The 18,487-nt window shown below is 39.7% G+C and overlaps 1 protein-coding gene across 3 annotated transcripts; it reads right to left on the bottom strand.

The window, feature by feature from the left end:
- Positions 1-653: 653 nt before the first annotated feature.
- Positions 654-17,281, bottom strand: LOC307045164 (uncharacterized protein). 3 transcript variants are annotated; one of them, XM_079690693.1, is made up of 10 exons: positions 15,088-17,281; positions 14,143-14,224; positions 13,126-13,186; positions 12,315-12,400; positions 9,923-11,006; positions 8,040-8,191; positions 6,187-6,367; positions 4,109-4,172; positions 3,483-3,582; positions 654-1,734 (listed from the first exon to the last, which is right to left on the bottom strand). In XM_079690693.1, the coding sequence occupies exons 4-10, from the start codon at positions 12,372-12,374 to the stop codon at positions 1,705-1,707; spliced, it is 1,671 nt and encodes a 556-aa protein (XP_079546819.1). In that variant the 5' UTR covers positions 12,375-12,400; positions 13,126-13,186; positions 14,143-14,224; positions 15,088-17,281; the 3' UTR covers positions 654-1,704. The 3 variants fall into 3 exon arrangements, with proteins under 3 accessions (XP_079546819.1, XP_079546818.1, XP_079546820.1); XM_079690692.1 differs by lacking the exons at positions 13,126-13,186; positions 14,143-14,224; XM_079690694.1 differs by lacking the exons at positions 14,143-14,224; positions 15,088-17,281 and having other exon boundaries at positions 13,126-13,238.
- Positions 17,282-18,487: the final 1,206 nt, after the last annotated feature.

Genomic DNA, 18,487 nt, shown 5'->3' with positions numbered 1-18,487 from the left:
AGACACATGATGCCTCAGAGAGCGGGAGGCAGACTGACATGAGCCCTTCTCCTCGTATACAGCTGCCTGTCAGTCTCTGCTCATCGTCCGGAACCAGCCCACATGACAGCAGAGCACTTCTCCCATGTGGATTACTATTTTAAATTGTCTTGCTGGTAATGCAGCCATCAGTCATGTCAGTGGAAACTGACTTTACTGATCGATTGATACTGTTTAATACATAATGTTCCTTCCTTGCTAACGGCCCAAATCGATCCATCTGTTAAAAACTGCAATTACATTACACACTTGTATAATGTACACAGCATCCTTTGTTTATATTTTGTCAGTAGCAAGTTAATTGTGTTCTTCTAACTTATTATTGCTATTATAATAGTCTTTAGATACTGTATATTTTACTACTTCTGATATGTTTGTACTAACTGTTTTTCAATGTGTTGTTTTCATAGTAGAAGAGATTGAACTAAAGTAGCTAAAAGTAAAGTATGACATTAAACCTTGCATTTTGTTTGGTTTTTAAACACGGTCAGTATTTACTCTTAAGAAGTCAACTTCAGATACAGCATGCATTAATACAGCGCGGTGGTCTGAGACCTGCGGCACATATCCTTCCCCTGTTCCCTCCTCAGCCCAGCAGGCTCAGTTCCACAGAGATGTCAGTCACCTTTACGGGCTATATGCGGACTGCAGTCACAGCCTGTGCTCAGTAGTCGCCTCTCTTATTACAATGTCATCTCTGGTTTGGAGCTCTATGACAAAAGCTCCCTTTCACCAGCGTTGCGAGTCTCCTGAGTTCGATTAGCTTGGAATTCCAGTGTTCCGGATGGGAGGATCCACAGGCCTCGAGGCAGACGCGTGAAGCCAATGACGCAACATGGTTGACCCCTCTCCAACTTTACACACCCAGAGCACCGTACCAATGATAGTCAAGGTGCTGGGCTCCAAGCAGAATCTTAATTTCCTGGAAAATAACACTATGCCTACACAGAATGTCCTTGGAAAGCTGTTATTTCATTCTTGAGATACATTAGAGAAACATGATATCGTAGATAAGGAATACAAACAGTAGAAAGGGTATGAGCCAAGATTAGCCTCTATTGCTTTTAATCATTGGGTATTCATTTAAACAGTAAAGAAAGGTATAATTGCATTTTTTCAACGTATAAAACTGTAAACCTCATTCTCATTTGTGTGTGTGTTGGTGTCAGAAGTTTAGGTTTTGTCAATGTCTGCACACAACAACAATTGTTATTTATATTGAACATCATATACAATTTTTATATACAGAATACCATACAGTTTAATATGGGTAAGAAAATGCTTATTTGTCTTTGCCATTGTGGCATAGATTGAATTGTGTCTTCTCTGGAACATATCAAATAAGATTACAAAGTTGGAAAATAATGAAAGATTACTCAAAATGTGTGTTTTTGTCACCGTCATGACTTCATCATCTTGTTCTGCAAAATCCGATTTGTGTTTCTGATTTTGTATTCATTCTAACTGTTATGCAGTCAGGATAGAATAAGTAAAGATTGAACATGATATTTCATATAAATCAAGCCTAAATCAAATGAATATATGCCAAGGCATGGAAATGATTTACATAGAAGATTGACTGAATTAAATACATTCCTATTGAATTTACATCAGAGCCAGGATGGTCAGTGAATTAACACAGTTTCACCTCCTGGTTTCTCTAATTTATCTTTGCAGTATCTGGTCCAGAAGTCTCTGCAAAAAAATAGAAAAACAATGTAATCAATAACTTTCAAAAATGTATCTGCTTTCAGATCTGCCTTCCCCTAGTCTCTTAAGAGCAGCTCTGCATCAAACAGGAAAGACTCCCGCTGCTAAATTGGCTTTCCTCTCCCTAAGCCTCACCCTCAGGAAGGATGGAATCATTCTAGTTTGCTATCGGTCCAAATACACTGCTATTCATTCGCCCTCCTCTCACAGCACAACCCAACAGTAGGAATCTCATTTCAGCCAGCGTTTAAAACCACCCACCCTATACCTCTCACTATCAGACCTCTGTGTGACTCTACTCTGGGCTCAACCTGTCTCCCTGCTGCAGACTTTCTGACAAGAATGACGCCTGTGTAGCACACACACGACTTGGCGTTTATCGTGGTGGAACACACTTCTTTTTTCTCCCCCAATCTCACTGCGGGTGTGCCCGGCTAATAGCTTCATTTGAGAGGTGGCAAGGTCACGCTGGCATCGTTACAGTCGGCTCCATTTCCTTGAGAAATACAAAATGTTCTCTCACAGAGCCATTTGACGTCACACTGTGCCCTATAATTGCTGGTTGTGTCAGTAAACCACAGAGTTGATTTACTGTCGTACAGTGTTTAAAATGAGTGTTGTTGGAGGTCCCGAGGCAAAACGGTTCCCAGTTTATGTAAGGGTTGGCGAAACGAGAGAGAAGACAATCATTTTGAGATTACCCTGAAAAACATATTGGTAAAACACACACACACACACACACACACACACTTTCTCTCTCTCAAGCCTGAAGCTGCCATGATAGTGTAATTATCTGTAAAAGATTGGAGACATCTCTTCACACTTTTACCATCTCACCTGACTGACAGCAAATGTATTGTTTGGGTAAGGGTATTATGGGAGATGAGTGATGGCTCACCCACATGTGAAGCTGAAGAATTGATTTGTCTGACGTTTCATGTCCTAAATATATCACTCATTTGCCAAATGCCCCTCATTGTGAGGACGTGGATTCTGCCTCTTACAGTTAAGCAAGTCCTAGGCATTACGTCAGCAGGGTCTAAAATCCGTTACATTTAATTAAGTTATGTGTTTTTACTGTACAGTGAAAGCCAAGACCACAGCGTAGCATAATGACTGAAATGGGTTTAGTTGTGATGAAGTAAGGGTTTCAATTTGGCATGAATTATTAGGAGGTTCTTTAGTGTTTTCTAATCTGATTTTGAAGAAAACACTAGTCCTGAAAACTCAGAAATAACTGCATGTTATATATAAGGAAAATTAATGGACATAAATGTTAAATGTGCATTTTGTAATGTTTAATTTGTAGTTTGACCAATGACCATGGATCTGACTTTTGCAGTCAAACAGTGCCCTCTGCTGGATGATTGTCAAACTATGAGTCATTTTATTCAGTTTATTACAACTCAAAAACATTTCTTATCCCTACCCACATTAATAAGATGTCTATGTAGTGCACATTCTGGGTTACTGAGTGTGACGTGAATACAGTGAAAAACATTTACAGCTCTATAGAAAATCTCCTCATCAACACTATTTCTTAAAAAAAAATCATTCAACTTGAAAATGAGACTCTGCTCCATATCTTCAGAAACACATTTTAAGCAAGTGTTACAGTGTCAGTTTTGGGGATTTTAAGGTAATGTTGATGCTGTACTGTTTATATAATTGTAGAATCGGACACATTTTATGTTTTGGGTTGATTTTGTAACACATTTAAACCCCAACTCTACCTTTTTAAAGATGTCTGCTCGCAATCTGTTGCTTTGTGATATGGTCCTCTTCTTCTCCTCCTCTTTTTTCTTTGTCACCTCTGGTAGCTTTTTGTAAATCCTACAGACACACAAAAAGGTAAATTCATACAGGACAGGGGAATATGCTATCAGAAGTCTGAGGGTGGTTGAGCTATGCCAACAGATTGGCTACAGACAAAGTATTATCTAGTGAGACCACAGCCGGCACAAACCTGGATCCACTGATAAACAGGTCTCACACAGACCCCTTTTTCACTCCCATACCTCCAGCCAATTTGTTAGGAGATCCTCCAAGTCAGATAGTGTCTCTTTAAACATTTTTTACAATGGGCAGCCATCATCTGATCAGGTGTGCCTTTCCAGATAAGGCCAGAAAAAAGGGGGAAAGAGATAAGGTATACTGAGGGTAGTTCATATCTCCTATCAAGACATTTGGGCATCAAACGTCTATTGTTTCCATAATACAGAGTGAGGGTGTGTTAGTGTGCGCTGTGTTTGCGCATGGCAGATATGACAAACAAGCTTTGGAAGGATTGTGCTAAATAAAGAAAACAAAGAGAGACGGAGTGACATCGTCTGACGTGGGTTTAGTCTGGAGAACTCACCGTCTGGACCTCAGCTGCATCTCTCTGCCTGATATAGACCTCTCTCTAGGCTTGAAAAGGTTATCTAGGACAAGCACACACACACACACACACACACACACACACACACACACACACACACACACACACACACACACACACACACACACACACACACACACACACACACACACACACAGACACACACACAGACAGACAGACAGACAGACAGACAGACAGACAGACAGACAGACAGACAGACAGACAGACAGACAGACAGACAGACAGACAGACAGACAGACAGACAGACAGACACAGACACACACACACACACACACACACACACACACACAGACACACACACACACACACACACACACACACACACACACACACACACACACACACACACACACACGCACACACACACACACACACACACACACAGGAACAACAAATAATAATTAATATGTAAATGAAGCTTGCATATGTTAATGAGCACTGAGGACTGTATGATCTCTCTTATTCAGACACCTTTGAGCATTAGCACCCCCCTCCACACACACACAAACACAAACACATGAAGACGTATCCATTTGATTTCACAACCATCAATAGCCAGTGGTATTACATGTGAGTTTTCTGTGTCTCACAGATTGAGCTGCAGTGAGTTTTCTGCTCAGGTCAACAGGACCCAGACTCTTTGTTCATAATTAGACTTCAGACTTCAGTCAGACATCAGCGTGAGTGTTTAAAGGCTCTTCTTTCCATGACTCCTCAATGACCTCCCAAAACTTTCAGTTATCTGAAATGTGCTATGCCCCCCCCCCCTTTATTAACATTTTACTCAAGCGTTAAGCGGTCAGGAGTCGGGTTGGATTTGCTGCAAAGAAAATTGCTATGAAAAACAATCTGCTGTGATGAATGTGTAACAAAAGGGTTCAAAACCAAAAAAGCATTTAATAAAATTCCGAGAGACTATGTAGATAATCAACTCCATATCAGGCTTTTAAAATCACATATTTTCTCAAAGACAGAGAATCAAACATTTAAGTTAAAACTAATATAGGAAATGTTGGATGTGCTGTGCATTCATTTCAACTGAACAAAGCCTTGTTAGAGTTTATAAGTCTGACAGCTTCAGGCTGAGAAGAAGAAAAATACTCTTGTGTGTATACTCTTAATATATAATACCCTTCACATAAACTATTTTGACAAACGCCGATTTAGACTCGGTATGCTGCTGGGAAAGATGATTTTCATGCCCCTAGCATTATGAGGCTGCAATTCTTCCTCTATTTGGGTCCCTATTGTCAGTTTGAGTTCACTTTTGTTATTATTTGTAAAAGTATGTGTATGCTGTTTCCTATATGAGAAACACTTTGTTGTTGTATTTTCACCTTTTTCCATTCCTGGTATGATATAAAAGTTGGAACGAAGAGAAAACAAAACCCCACATTTTTATTCTAGACACCTCTAGTCTCAACTTGTGTATTCCCTGCTCACAGAGCCTTAGAGAAATCAAATGCTGTAACTGATCTGCAATACTAGATAATAGCCAGCAGAGAGCAAAGTTGGATAATTGTCATGACTCTAGTCTAGAAGGAGAACAATATACTGTAAAAAAGCTGCTATTTTTCGAGGCCAGCTGAGGTTGTTGATTGTATTGTAATTTTAGAGAAACTCCAAGGTTCCCTTAAAAAGCCAACATGATTCGACATGACCACCAGCTACCTATTTACTTATTTCCCAATCTATTCAGCAAAGAAAGTCGTATAAAAATACATATAAAGTAGCTTTCCTTGCCACATTTCAAGGATTCGATGAATGTGTAAAAGCCCTACAGAAGCGAGGTAGCGACCGATGAAACATCGTAACAGATCGGTGTCGAAGAGGAGGACTAGCTCTGGACTGACTCTTGGGAGAGAGCTAGACTGTGAATTGCTGCAGGGTGACATCCCTATAGGTTGAATGCCACACTTACTCCTCCACAACTCCCATGATCTTCTATCATATGATCTATCCTGATTGTTTGTAGAGATATGAAATTGTACTTTTGTTTTTCCAGGCTCCAGGCAGAGTTATTCAGCTGCACTTACCACTAAGTGGATCCGGTGTGGTGCAGTTTCTCTTCTGTTTGTCTCGTTCCTCCCTGAGGCCCTGCACCACGTCTGGATTGGAGTCCTGCAGCAATCTCCTTTTTGAAACCCTCTGCTCCAACCTCCTCACCCGACCTTGAGATCGGCTGATGAAGTCTGGCCTGAAGAGCTCCAAAGCCTCCTAACACAGGGAGAGGGAAACCTACAGTAAGCTGTGTTGTTATTGTGAAGAACACAGAACAACTCATAGACATTAATCCTGTGGAAAGAGAAAGACACATCTTTATTGAATCTGAACATTTCCCTAATCTATTCCTTAACCTTGCAGAATCCTCTTCACAGCCTTGTAAAAGCTAAGAGGTAGAGGCAGCGTTATACAATTATGCTCAGCTTTACTGGGGATAAAGGTAAGAGGGCTTTACTCACAGGGGGAATGGACCTCAGTGGATCTCTCAACGCTGGGATATAACTTGTTACATCAACTGTGTAATAATTACAATTAAATGAAAATAGGAAAGAGGTGGAAGAAAAAATGAAAAATTGTGTAATTATTAAATATAGTTTTTTCGTTCCCCTTCTACTTGGCAGAGGCTGTGTCAAAAACCAACTAAAGTAAACATCCCTCCAAGTTTAAAATTCAACCCCTCAAGAGATGCCGCTTCTGTTCGGATAATGCTTAATCCAAGAGTAAACACATTAGGATTCTCTGTGTGGTAAACCTCAATTGAAATAGTCTGAAACACCATTCCTGAGGGTTTCAAGGTTCCATCTGGCAGATTCACTTTTTCCACATCTGATCATAAACCTTGTGTGGCTGCAATGTGTAGAATACTAAAGATATTTTCATGGTATTTTCTTGACTCCATAAATGACTTTTAGGTTATCATTCTTGGTTGTGTACTTTGTGAAACCATTTCATGTAGTATTTCCATCCTCACGAGCCTCGACACTCCTAACTTTGATGGATAAAAAGCAATAGAACGCGTGGACATTTTGAAATCAATTTGCCACTGTTGACTTTCATTCCTTGGGATCCCCCAGTCAGAGCTGGTTGATGTGGCCAGGGAAAAGAAAGTTTGGGGCTCTCTGCTGGAACTGCTACCTCCGCGACCCGACCACGGATAAGCGGGAGAAGATGGATGGATGGATGGATGACTTTCATTAAGTTATAGTTACAGCTGACAGTCTATGTATGTTCTCAAAATAAACTAGAATGGCATTGAAGAGTGCATAACTAACAACATCTGTGGAGGTAATAATGATCTAAACTTCTTATTATCTATGGTAATGTATTATTTCCAAATGCATATATAATTTAAAAGTAGTTAAAAATGGACAGGGGTTGACAACAATCAATATACAATTGCTGGTTGGGGCTGAAAATGAAATGTTTAGCTTTTTAGCTGGAACTAGCACAACAACCCGGTATCTCCTACAAATCTGCACTCGGTCAAGTTGCATTGTGGGTAATGGATGAAGCAGGTTTTTGCATGAAAGTAGAATGTTGAGCATAAAAAGCTGTTTTTGTTGTTGTTGAGTCCTTCCCTAAAGACAGACAGATTAAAACCTGCCCTGCACAATAAGGTTTTAACCTGTGACAAAGTTGATCACAATTTGATCCGGAACATTTGATCCATCTCCTCAACTCATTCTGTTGATATAGGCAGATGTGACCAATTTATTTTTGAAAATGTTCCGTAATTGGACTTTGTGACAAGTATGTTTTGGCAAAACACATTTTTTAGGTCAATAAGAAACCATAAGGCTCACTGTTTACTTTGGAGTTTCTTTAGCTTGTTCCAATATTGAGTTTATTTCCTGAAAGAAGTCATCATTTAAAATGTGGCTCCTACTTTGAGGCTGAGAGTCTTGGGTGTGCCTTTCAGATAATCAGCCTGCGGTCGTTTCTTCAAGGAGACTCTTCGAGGCTCTGGGGACCCGTCCACTTCTTGTTGTTCTTCTTTCTTGCAATTTACAGCTTGCTTGCTGCAAATTCTGGATTCCACTATAGAAACACAGAAAGAAGTTACATGTCCGTAAACTTTAGCAACCCAAATCCTTCCAAAAAATAAAGTGGGTTCGAAGACAAACAGCATGATTGCTTTTATAGGGTAACTTTCATAGTGAGGAATCATTTGAAATAGATTTGTGTTTTGCAGTTTGTGAAGTGGTTTGTTGCTGTTTGATGTTATATAAAACACATACAGTAGATGTATCCGGATGACTGTATGCTTCGCCTCAGACTGAGTTATTGCAAGATTTTCCCAATGTTCCCAAGTTCTATCTTACAGTAGCTTTTATGATCTGGAGAAAGCAGGAACATAAACAGACCTTAAAGTAACCTTCACAAACTCTCTCACACACACAAGCCCCACAACTCTGGGAGGAGAAGTACTAGAGGGAACACGAGTACGGACAATGAATAATGCAAAAGATGACCATGCATCCATCCTACACCTCCAACCTCATTCCTCTAACTTGTGTCGAATTCATATCTATACTGAATTTAATGTAGAAAAATAATGGTTCAGGAAGCACATGCAGAAGTGTAAAATCCTCAGTCAAGCTTCTGCTACAGGATGTGTCTTGCTGTAATCAGAATAAATGCCCAGTGAAAAGAGCAAAAATATATAAGAAGAAAGACACAAGTGTGTGGGATGATTCAGGAAATAAATGTTGTAATGAGTGGAGAGAGTGCTTTAATAATTTAAAATGTGTCATGTGGCGGTTGTTCTTTTGAGACTGCCATGGTAAGATGGGAGGCAGGCAGGTAAAAGTGCTTCAGGCTGTGACATCGCATTTTATTGTCATTTTGGCTGCAACATCCACTGCCATTACTTTATAGGCCTAATCATAGATTAGGTCCGCCTACTTGCAGTCAGTGCTGCAGTATGGATATCAACGGATTATGTTTACCCTTGCATCACCACTATTATATAAATAGTTTGACATGCTGTAAAATACTATTATTTTATTTCTTCATAAAAATATTGATATTAATCTATTTTCTGCCTGTTGAATATGAAGCTACAGCCAGCAACCGTTAGCCTAGCTTAGCAAAAAGAATGTAAATAGGGAGAAAACAGGCTGGATTATTTCTTGCCAGGTGCAGTGACATCAAGTTAACCAGCAGACACTCCAGGAAGTCACCTAGTCCATAAACTAACTCTCCATTAAACCATAACTTAACTTTCTAACATTTAAAAACGCGAACTAGACATAAAACATGTTATCTATGCATCCTCACTTGCATAAACCAAATCATGTTTCTTAATAATGCTCTCATATAACCTTGATCTTATTTTACTAGTCCTAGGAGACCTGAACGAAGACTGTTTTAAATCATGCAAATTAAGTCTATTCAACCCACTCTGTAAAATATACAGCAGCAGTTCATAACTAATAATCTATATTATGAAGTGTTGGAAGTCAGAGAAGAATGAATGCAAGTGTTGGTGCTTTATTTAAATCTATGGTTGGAATGGGATTTACCTTAAACAATGTGAATGTACAGTAGGAAAAAGTATAGTGAGTTGGTGAACTTCTATTAACAATGCATGAGGTATAAATCAAACGCAGGAGCAGAGTAAAAAAAACCACCTTGGCACTGCATCCAGCTTGCTGTTCGGAAATGTAATCTTATCTAAAATAGCTTAAGGATATATGGGCCGCTGAAAGGAAAATACAGATCAATTGCAAAGGTACAACTTCTAAAGCAAAAGGATGAAATTCATACCTGGGCCAATATTAGAAGTGTGCTGCTTGAAATTGCTCCGGATAGCGAAGGCTTCCTCATCTGCAATCCCCTTCTGCCTGCCAGGCTTTGTGTCTGAGGGGCCCGGCCCTTTGAATGACAATAATCCCAGAGCAGTGCTGTGCTGCTGCTGCATATCTGAATCATCAGCCTTGCTGTTAACACCATGAGCGGGTGCTATTGGCTCGACCCTGTGTCCCCTGGGCTGTGATAGAGGGCTTCTGCAGTGACCCAAAACACTCTCTCGGACATTGCGTTTGTTTCGACCCAACATGGCCGTTCTAGGTCTCCCGTAACCCTCATTTATTTTGGCCGCTTTGTTATCTGCAGAGGATCTGCGGCAGGATTGGACACTGATGCGAACAGACAAGCTGGACCTGTACTGAGTGGGTTGACCTGATCTTCTTCCCTCTAGTTCCACAAGGGAAATGGAAAGGGACTTGTCCAAAAACACAACAGAGCTAATGGACCTCAGCGGCATATCGAGATGGATACAAGATCGGTGAGAATGTGCAGACATTAATAAACCACCTATCTCATCCTGTTTCCTGTCACTCTCTGTGTAGCTCACCCTGCGTACAAGTTGTACTTTCCTCTTTCCTTGATCTCTAACTGCCAATCCATCAGCGTGTGAGAAGGCCTGTCCGAACTCATTTGGCATCACAATGGTAGGACCCTTTCTGCACACGTCCAGTTGAGAACTTGAGACTCTCATTGGGCTTGTGGGAATGAAAGTTTCTTGTAGAGTTGGAACCTTAACAGGCTGTGTTGGAGTGGATCGATACGCAGGGTCCTGTGGGTTGCAAAGTAATGGCAAAATCCTCTGGGTTGCGACGGAGATGGAAGAAAATGCTGACTTTGGACTCCTTTCCGCCACATCTGGGACACTTGCAGCCCTGAACAGGTTGGAAACTCCACTGTAAGATCCAATTTCTGCCACTGTCTGAGATGTGGAAGTGTGTGTTATTGCTTTAAGAGACACACTCTCTTTCTCCTCTTTCCCCCGCCACACAGTCCACGACAGGACATTCCTGTGCAGTGAAGCAGTGACATCTTTACTTGAGGCCTATGAACAGACAGAGAGAAAGTGTCAGATTTGTGCTTAAAGGGCGCAGTTTGCTCCTCAGCCATCTGAACGATTCTGTAACTCAAATGAAGCCAAGAAAGAATTCAAATAGAGAGATGTTAGCCGCTGTGATGTGGAGGGACTTATTATCTGCTCTCTTAGGGCCTGTGTCTACATAGCTCCTTTTCATGCAGAAAGGTGCTGGCGCCTGCTTTATTGTTTCTATGGCAATATCTTGGCAAGCTATCCCTGTTTTGCATGACAGACTAGCTTTGCCCTCTTAGATTTCATTATTTGTTTGTTTTACTTTGTGTTTGACATTGATTGTTCTTGCTATCACAGTTCACTTCACCTCACAGTCTGACTGGCGTAGATTGAGGAGTATAATCCACACAAGGAGATAAAAGTCACACACTCACCGGCAGCAACAGTCAGTGTCCGCCATGCTGCTATGCTCAAACAAGCTTTTTTGTTTTCCTTACATTTCTACAGTGACGTCACCAGTGCTTTTCTGAAAAGTGTAGACATTTTCAACCCGAGGAGCTTGAAGCGGCCGCAAAAAAAGGCGAGGTGCCCCAAAAAAAGACGCTGATGTAATACAGACTAACTTACTAACTGCGTGTCTTAATCAGTTGCTGTTTCCACTACGATGGGTAACTTTAGGGGCAGCACTTAGGGACAAATTATCCATGACATTTAAAATGTCTCACAGATTTGTCGTCTACACACAGACACAAAAAACACTAACCTTTTTCAGTATTGCTTCTTTATAAGTGAGTTAAAAATACAAAATCATACACACTTTGAACAGGTAGTACATTCTGCTGCTTTACACGGCATACCATGGAGGTTAACATGTTTTTCTCTCTCTGTTCGAAAGGCAAACTATTTCATCTTCTTCAAACAGCTCTTGTGTTGGCTCAGATTCCCAAGTCGTAAATATCAGGAGAGTTTTAAACAAATATAATTTGGGTAAATTCGTTATTCTGTCTCTAGCTTGAGTGTTATTGCAAACCAGAGAAATTGAAATCTGAGGACATCAACTAATTAGAACAGATATCAAACATCATAATTGGACACAATATTTTGTTACATAATAAGACATGGAGTTTTTACATAATTAGTTTTTTAGTCAACAGTTAAGACAGTGAGATTGCACTGGCTCAGATATCCATAATAGCAATCATTTAAAACTAATAGAGCATTCGCATAAAATGTAAAACAAAGAAGAATTAGTTAATTGTGTTTATCCGTCGAGCAAGTGTCAACATATGAAGTAAACAGATAAGTTCACCGGGAGCTGTTTACCTCATTGATGTTTGGTGTCGATAGGCTTGGGAATCTCCGACTGTGGAAACCCACTGACATCGACTATCTGTCTTTTATTTTCTCATCTGTAAAGACACAAAATAAAAATACTGTACTTTAGATCCCTGCAACTCCTGGCTTTAACTAGGCTGCGCACACCCTACATGACATAAAAGGGAAGGCCACTTCAAAGGGAACACAATTATCAGACTTACCTACTCATCATAAAAAATACAGCTATCTCGTCACTGAAAATAGCCTCTCTGCTAATACTTGAACACCGCATTATGCACTTCACTTTATCTTTCCATCATTTATTCCATGCTTAGAGCCATGTTCATTACCACCCATCAGCACTTACAAAAAAAAAAATCTGTTTATCTGGATTTCTGCTGCTCAGACTCTCCTCACACTATCTGTCATGCTTGCCTTGCATATTTTTGATTATTCCTTAACACCAAACAATAGCTTAAATGTTTAGGCCTATTGTTTCAGCATAGGAAGGGGCTTATCGACTCTTTTTATTCGCCACTGAGCATAATTCAGTTTTTTAATCATGATACACCAAGAGCACTGCTCCCAGTTCAGCTGGTATAAAGCCTGACGTAGCCATTACAGCTAATAAAACTTAGATTATAACAAATGGAAGAATTATTTACTCTTTAAACAAACTTTTCAAGCGTGCAGGGCATTCATTTCGTCTAACAGTGTCACAGTCAGACCTTGCAAATTGAAGTCATGTTGCTGGCCCGTTAATATGTTTGCGTACATGGTACAGTTCAAAGAATACAAGGAAAGTAATTATGTTTACCCCGTGTGTTCCACTTTGAGGTGAGTCACACGGGACGGGAATGCTGCCTTGAACAACAACACTGAAATAGAAGTTTACACATTCAGTTTCACCCCATTTTCCTTTGATTTATTTTTTGCCAAGCCAGCAAGTGTAATTGGAGGAGTAATACAAATGTTCTAATGTTGCCACAGAGGGTAGAAGTTTGTTTGTGTGAGGGAAAAAGGATCCTGAAGGACATAAAAAATATGGCTTGAAAAAAGGGGAATAAAAACGGGAAAAAAAAGCAAAATAATGCAGTAAACACAAACAAGTGAATATTTTACTGTATACATGGCTGTATGGTATTAGCAGAGTATAGGTTTTTCTGCATTGTTGTATACCATCAAAGATTGAAAAATTAAAGACAAACATGCAAAATGTTTTGGGTAACATAATGAAAATAGTCTTCCATATTCTGTGTTAATGATGAAAATGATAAGCTGCTGCATGGCCTTCACAGTCACACAGATGTTATGCAGACTCAACACATTTAGGTGTTAGCCAACGCTCTCCACCACCAGCCTCCACCACTAGATTTGTACAGGCTTATAAAACCTATGCATGTTTCAAAGCAGACCTATGGTGGACGACCAAAATACATGTTGATTATTCCTTACATTGCTTTACACATCTATAAACAGTATTGTATGTACAGCAATATTGTTAAAAATTGGGCAAAAATGTGGACTTTTTACAACATTTTCTGATTTATGTAGTGATAAAAAGAGCCAGACCTTAGAGCCACAGAAAGTACAGGGCAGTATTAAGAGACAGACATATTTTTGGGTTTGGTCTTGTCGACATAAAAATGTAGAATATCCCTATCTTTGAACGTTAATTTACCAGCCAACGTGTCTGTGACAGAGGAAACAGAAACAGTGTGTGTTTTTGCGCAGAGACAAAGTGACAGCTCACAGAGAGCGGACAGTGTTCGTGTTTGGCTAAGGTAACCATATGCTTATTGTTGCATGCACGGAAACCAGCGATTGAGTAAACCTTTGTGCTGCTGACAGTGCCAGGAACAGGCGGGAGGCCCTGGGACTTACAGCTGGTTAGGGAGCAGACAGGCTGTGCAGAGCTGTGGGGATGTGAGAGATAGACCCATCAGCACAGCCAGCGTTTAAATGTAGCTCATTGAAGCTAAGAGAAAAAAAAAGTGGATATTCAGATGTTTCACATGTGCTAGGGTGAGGTAAAAAAAATTCACAGACAACAGACAACTCTTTTAATCCTGGTCTTTTATGTACGCACATTTCTCTACATGTTGTCCCTTTCCCCTTTCATTTGTTAGATAAAGAGAATTGTACAATAGCTACATAATGACTTGAAATTGCGGGAGGGATTTTCACATCCGTATTTAATTTCCTAGTGCGCTTTTCATTTGAATTACTTTCTGAACACATATGCAGTATTGATCGGTGAATCGTGAATTGTAAGGATGACGTATGCTCCTTGTTATTACCTGCAGCAGTTACATACTGGTCTCTGTATTAGAGCAATTAGTCAGACTGAGTCAAGCGTGAAGTAATGCCTGACTGTTGTGTAGGTCACTGGAATTTGATCACATGGGCCATAATCTGTTTAAATTCGCCGTCGGAAAACATACAAGTGGCCTCAATAGTTAATTGTACTGGACATTAAACATGTATCCCTACCTAGGAATGGAAATGCTTAACACATTAGCAACAATGTTAATGATCTACCACTGCTAAAAAGTAATTAATTTTATTATGGGTAGAATACACTGGTTGTGCCTGTGATGATGGCATATAAAACGTGGTATAATCTTACTTACGTACCATTGTCATAATTAATTCAACATTGCTATATTTTTATAATTTGTTTATTTAGGGAAGAAAAGAGACTAATTACAGAGAGAAAAATTGCATAATTCTGAAATCTACCATTCAACCTTTGCTGTAGACATTGTGTCCTTCTTACCTGATAGCCGAGTGTCAAGGCAAAGCCATCAGCTGTTGCTCCTCTCTCGGCTGCAGGTATATCCTCTTCTTTCAGCAGGGGCCACAGAGCCAGCTCTCCTGCTCTCAGCCACACATCGGGTAGGCGAGCGCGAACTGAGGTCTTTACTCGAGTCCTAGTGGAAACCCCACTCAGCTGACAAGGGGGGGATCAAGGAGCAAAGCACAACTCATAAACAGAGTCAATATGTTTATACAAAGGACCCCGGAGCTTATGTTAGCCGCCTTAGTGACTTAGAGCCGAATGTGCTCTGCAAATGAAAGAGAAGCCGAGCCCGTTTCCTCTGTAAATCTTTAACTGTGATGGCGCTGGTGGACAAGCTTCACATAATCACGGAATATCCTAGTAAACTAATTCTGGGTTAGTAATGCTGGTTTAAGCTGTATCAAAGGCAGTGAGTCTATTCGCTGAGTCATAGACAGCACAGTAAGGCCGTCTAGTCTTCTTCTCTCCTCCATCCGTCCTCAGAGCCAGGCTCAGGTAGCAGAACAGGTGACTGGCTCTCAGGTTTCACGCCTTGCATAACAGGGCCCCGCTACACAAGTTATTCATGGAGTCAACTCATGCAGTTGCCTTACTGCAGCTGCGAACAAACAAAAAAAAGACATAGATAAAATAAAACTGAGGCTGTTTCACCCTCTTTTAGTCTTTTCAGTGCTTACACAAACCAAGACTTTCCACAGATGTTTCCCAAAGCTACTTTTAAAAGACACATACATCTTCTGGGGAGTCGGTAGACGTGCATGCGGACAAAAGAACAAAAAGAATAGAGGCAAAACTATAAATAAATGTCTCGATACGGTATAGCATTGAAAGTGCTGAATATTCAGTTTTTCGTTTCTGCCCAGCCAAAGTAGGGTATAGCATAAAGAGCACAGTGAAATAAGGCAAGTGTATTGTGTCTCAATGATGAATAACTCAGTGACTGAACTAAACCAGTGAAACATTGAGGCATATTTCACTCCTGTCACTACTCAAGAAGACCCAGTGTTTATGCTGATATGAACACTAAAAGAAGAAAGCTGATGGACAATGATTTACTAATCTCCATCTTTTAATTTGAGGCATGTGCTTTTACACAGTCACCATTTTATATTAGCCTAACGCAGAGAATATTGGATTCTTCGTTCTTTATAACAAAGTGTTTTTGGACCATCTATTCTATATGCTAGTTAATCATCTTCACACAGTAATGCCACAGCAATATTTACAGGAATATAATTGCACGTTTTCATTACAATGTCAAATGAGTTACCTGATTTATGTTGAATCCTTTTCTCCATACTGTAAACATGTACCTTGTAATACCAGTGGCAAAACCTTATTAAGGAAACAAAAACGAATGTGCCACAGAAGAACAAATAATTTGGCTTTAAGTTAATTGAACTTTAATTGTTCCCTCTAATATATTACATTTCAGTTTCACGCAGGCACATTGTATTCTTACAAGACCACTTGAGCTGAGCCAAGTCTTTTTTGAGTCATTCTTGTACCTACTCCCACCTTGACCTTATAAAACCTTTTTTTCTTATTCTTAACGTTTTTCAAGGGTTGCACTGACCCTACAAGATCTCTTGAAATAAACACAAAAAGCGGCAGTTTCACTCAAGTGCTGTAGTCCACCGGCTTTTCAAAAGTACCTGATAGAAACTGTGGAAGGATGTTCTTTTGTTCACCATGTCTCCAGATATGTGTAGAGGAGTCTATTCTGAGATAATCCTATTAAAATTCTCATGTTGTACAGTTTGTCCACCTTAATTCGTCCATGTTCACTTTTCATTTGAATGCCACTGTTTCAAGTTTCATGGGGATTTGTGCAATCAATAGTGCTCTAATGGAATGCTCTGTTCATTTAAGAAAATATAAGCAATTTATTTTCTGTCTAACCCTAAAGGACCTTTTCACCTGAAACACCATGGGCCCTGTTTTTTTACACAATGAAACATTTGGATGTATCATTCATAACTGGGTTGGTTTAAGGCCATAGCTTGAAAGACAGTATAACGCAAATTTAAACCATAAAGTAAGCGTAAAAGAAACTCAACCTTCATTCAATCACTGAAGGTCAGCTGGATTATGGGCTTTTTATTCTTTTCTTAAGTGTTTCTCTTTTACTGTGAGGAAGCCTACATGTTCAGATAATAAATGGACATGGATAAATTGGACCATATTACATATGTTGAGAAATAGAACAAGTGCCATCTGCAATCAGTGTATCCAGTTTACGAATATTTGGGTTTAATCTATATGGCTGTGAAAGCCCTAATCCTTGCAATAGAGTTCATTGCATAGCATTTTAAAGTATGACATTCCCTCATCACATTTCTGATAAAATATTGAAAACCAAAATGTGAACATTGAAAATCTTGACATCTCAGTTGGTTTTTTGGAGGGATACATCAAAGAGAATATTCAGGCAAACTCCAGTTCAGTAAAAACAAATATTTAAATTCTTGACCTACCTGTATGCATGTCATTCCACCAAATTCCATTGACTAATACAAAAAATAAAAACATTGGCCGAATACATGGAATACAGCTTACTGCATTCTCCTGCTGTGTGAAAACAGCTCTAAGGTGTAAATTATGTTACAAAATCTCTTATTTAAAAGACATTTTAGCTAAGTTGATGTTGCTTGATAATAAAACAATTCAAAATAGCACTGGTCTGATGTGGTCTGTGATGATGGGTAGAGTGTGGTAGAGAAGGAACTTGTATCAAGTATTACTTACCAGATCTTTAAAGAATAGGGCTATGATTGGCGATTTGCAGGTTGTACACGTTGCTGCACTTTTCCAACTACAATAAAAAACCCAATGTGGGGGTACACAGATGTAAATGTTATTTTTTTTCTCTCCGTTGCCAAACATTTTTGACTACACAGCAGGCACACTGCCTAGCAGAGCCCGGGGAACCTTCTTTAGTTTGACTGACAGGCGGGGAGAGGATATGAGGCTTCACTGACCTGACAACCAGAGAGAAGCTTATGAACTTTCACTGAGATTAACAAAAATGGAGGAACTGCATGGCATTTCAAATGTTGTATAGGTGTTTTACATCAGAGCAAAGACACTATTGATGACATTGTTCCTAAGCCTTGCCCCCGAAAAAGTCAGTACAGCTACTGTATATGTTGGATGTCTCAATGATTCAAATCAGTTACTCATACTCATGTTTAAGCCTTTTTAAAAAGTTTAGTCAAACCCATTGACTGTATTGTCACCTACGTGTGTGGTTGGTCTCAGTCCTTCTTTAGACATTAAGAAAAGTGACTTTGTTCAGTTTGGTGAAGCCTTGGAGCTCACTGTTGCTTGCAGCTTTATTTGTTTTGCTAAATGCATTTTCATAGCTTACTACAAT

The sequence above is a fragment of the Notothenia rossii genome (genome assembly GCF_949606895.1).
Source record: "Notothenia rossii genome assembly, chromosome: 6".
In the NCBI taxonomy this organism is placed as follows: Eukaryota; Metazoa; Chordata; class Actinopteri; order Perciformes; family Nototheniidae; genus Notothenia; species Notothenia rossii.
Note: the sequence above shows the minus strand (reverse complement) of the source record. Positions and strands in the feature narration are given on the sequence as shown.

What these genes read in the sequence shown, in the direction of transcription:
- LOC307045164 (XM_079690693.1), bottom strand. Translation starts at nt 12,374, where the DNA reads ATGTCAGTGGGTTTCCACAGTCGGAGATTCCCAAGCCTATCGACACCA. An exon ending in CACACCGGATCCACTTAGTG is followed by an intron (nt 4,173 to 6,186) that starts GTAAGTGCAGCT and finishes TGCTTGTCCTAG; the next exon opens with ATAACCTTTTCAAGCCTAGA. An exon ending in GAGCAGACATCTTTAAAAAG is followed by an intron (nt 1,735 to 3,482) that starts GTAGAGTTGGGG and finishes ATTTTTTTGCAG; the next exon opens with AGACTTCTGGACCAGATACT.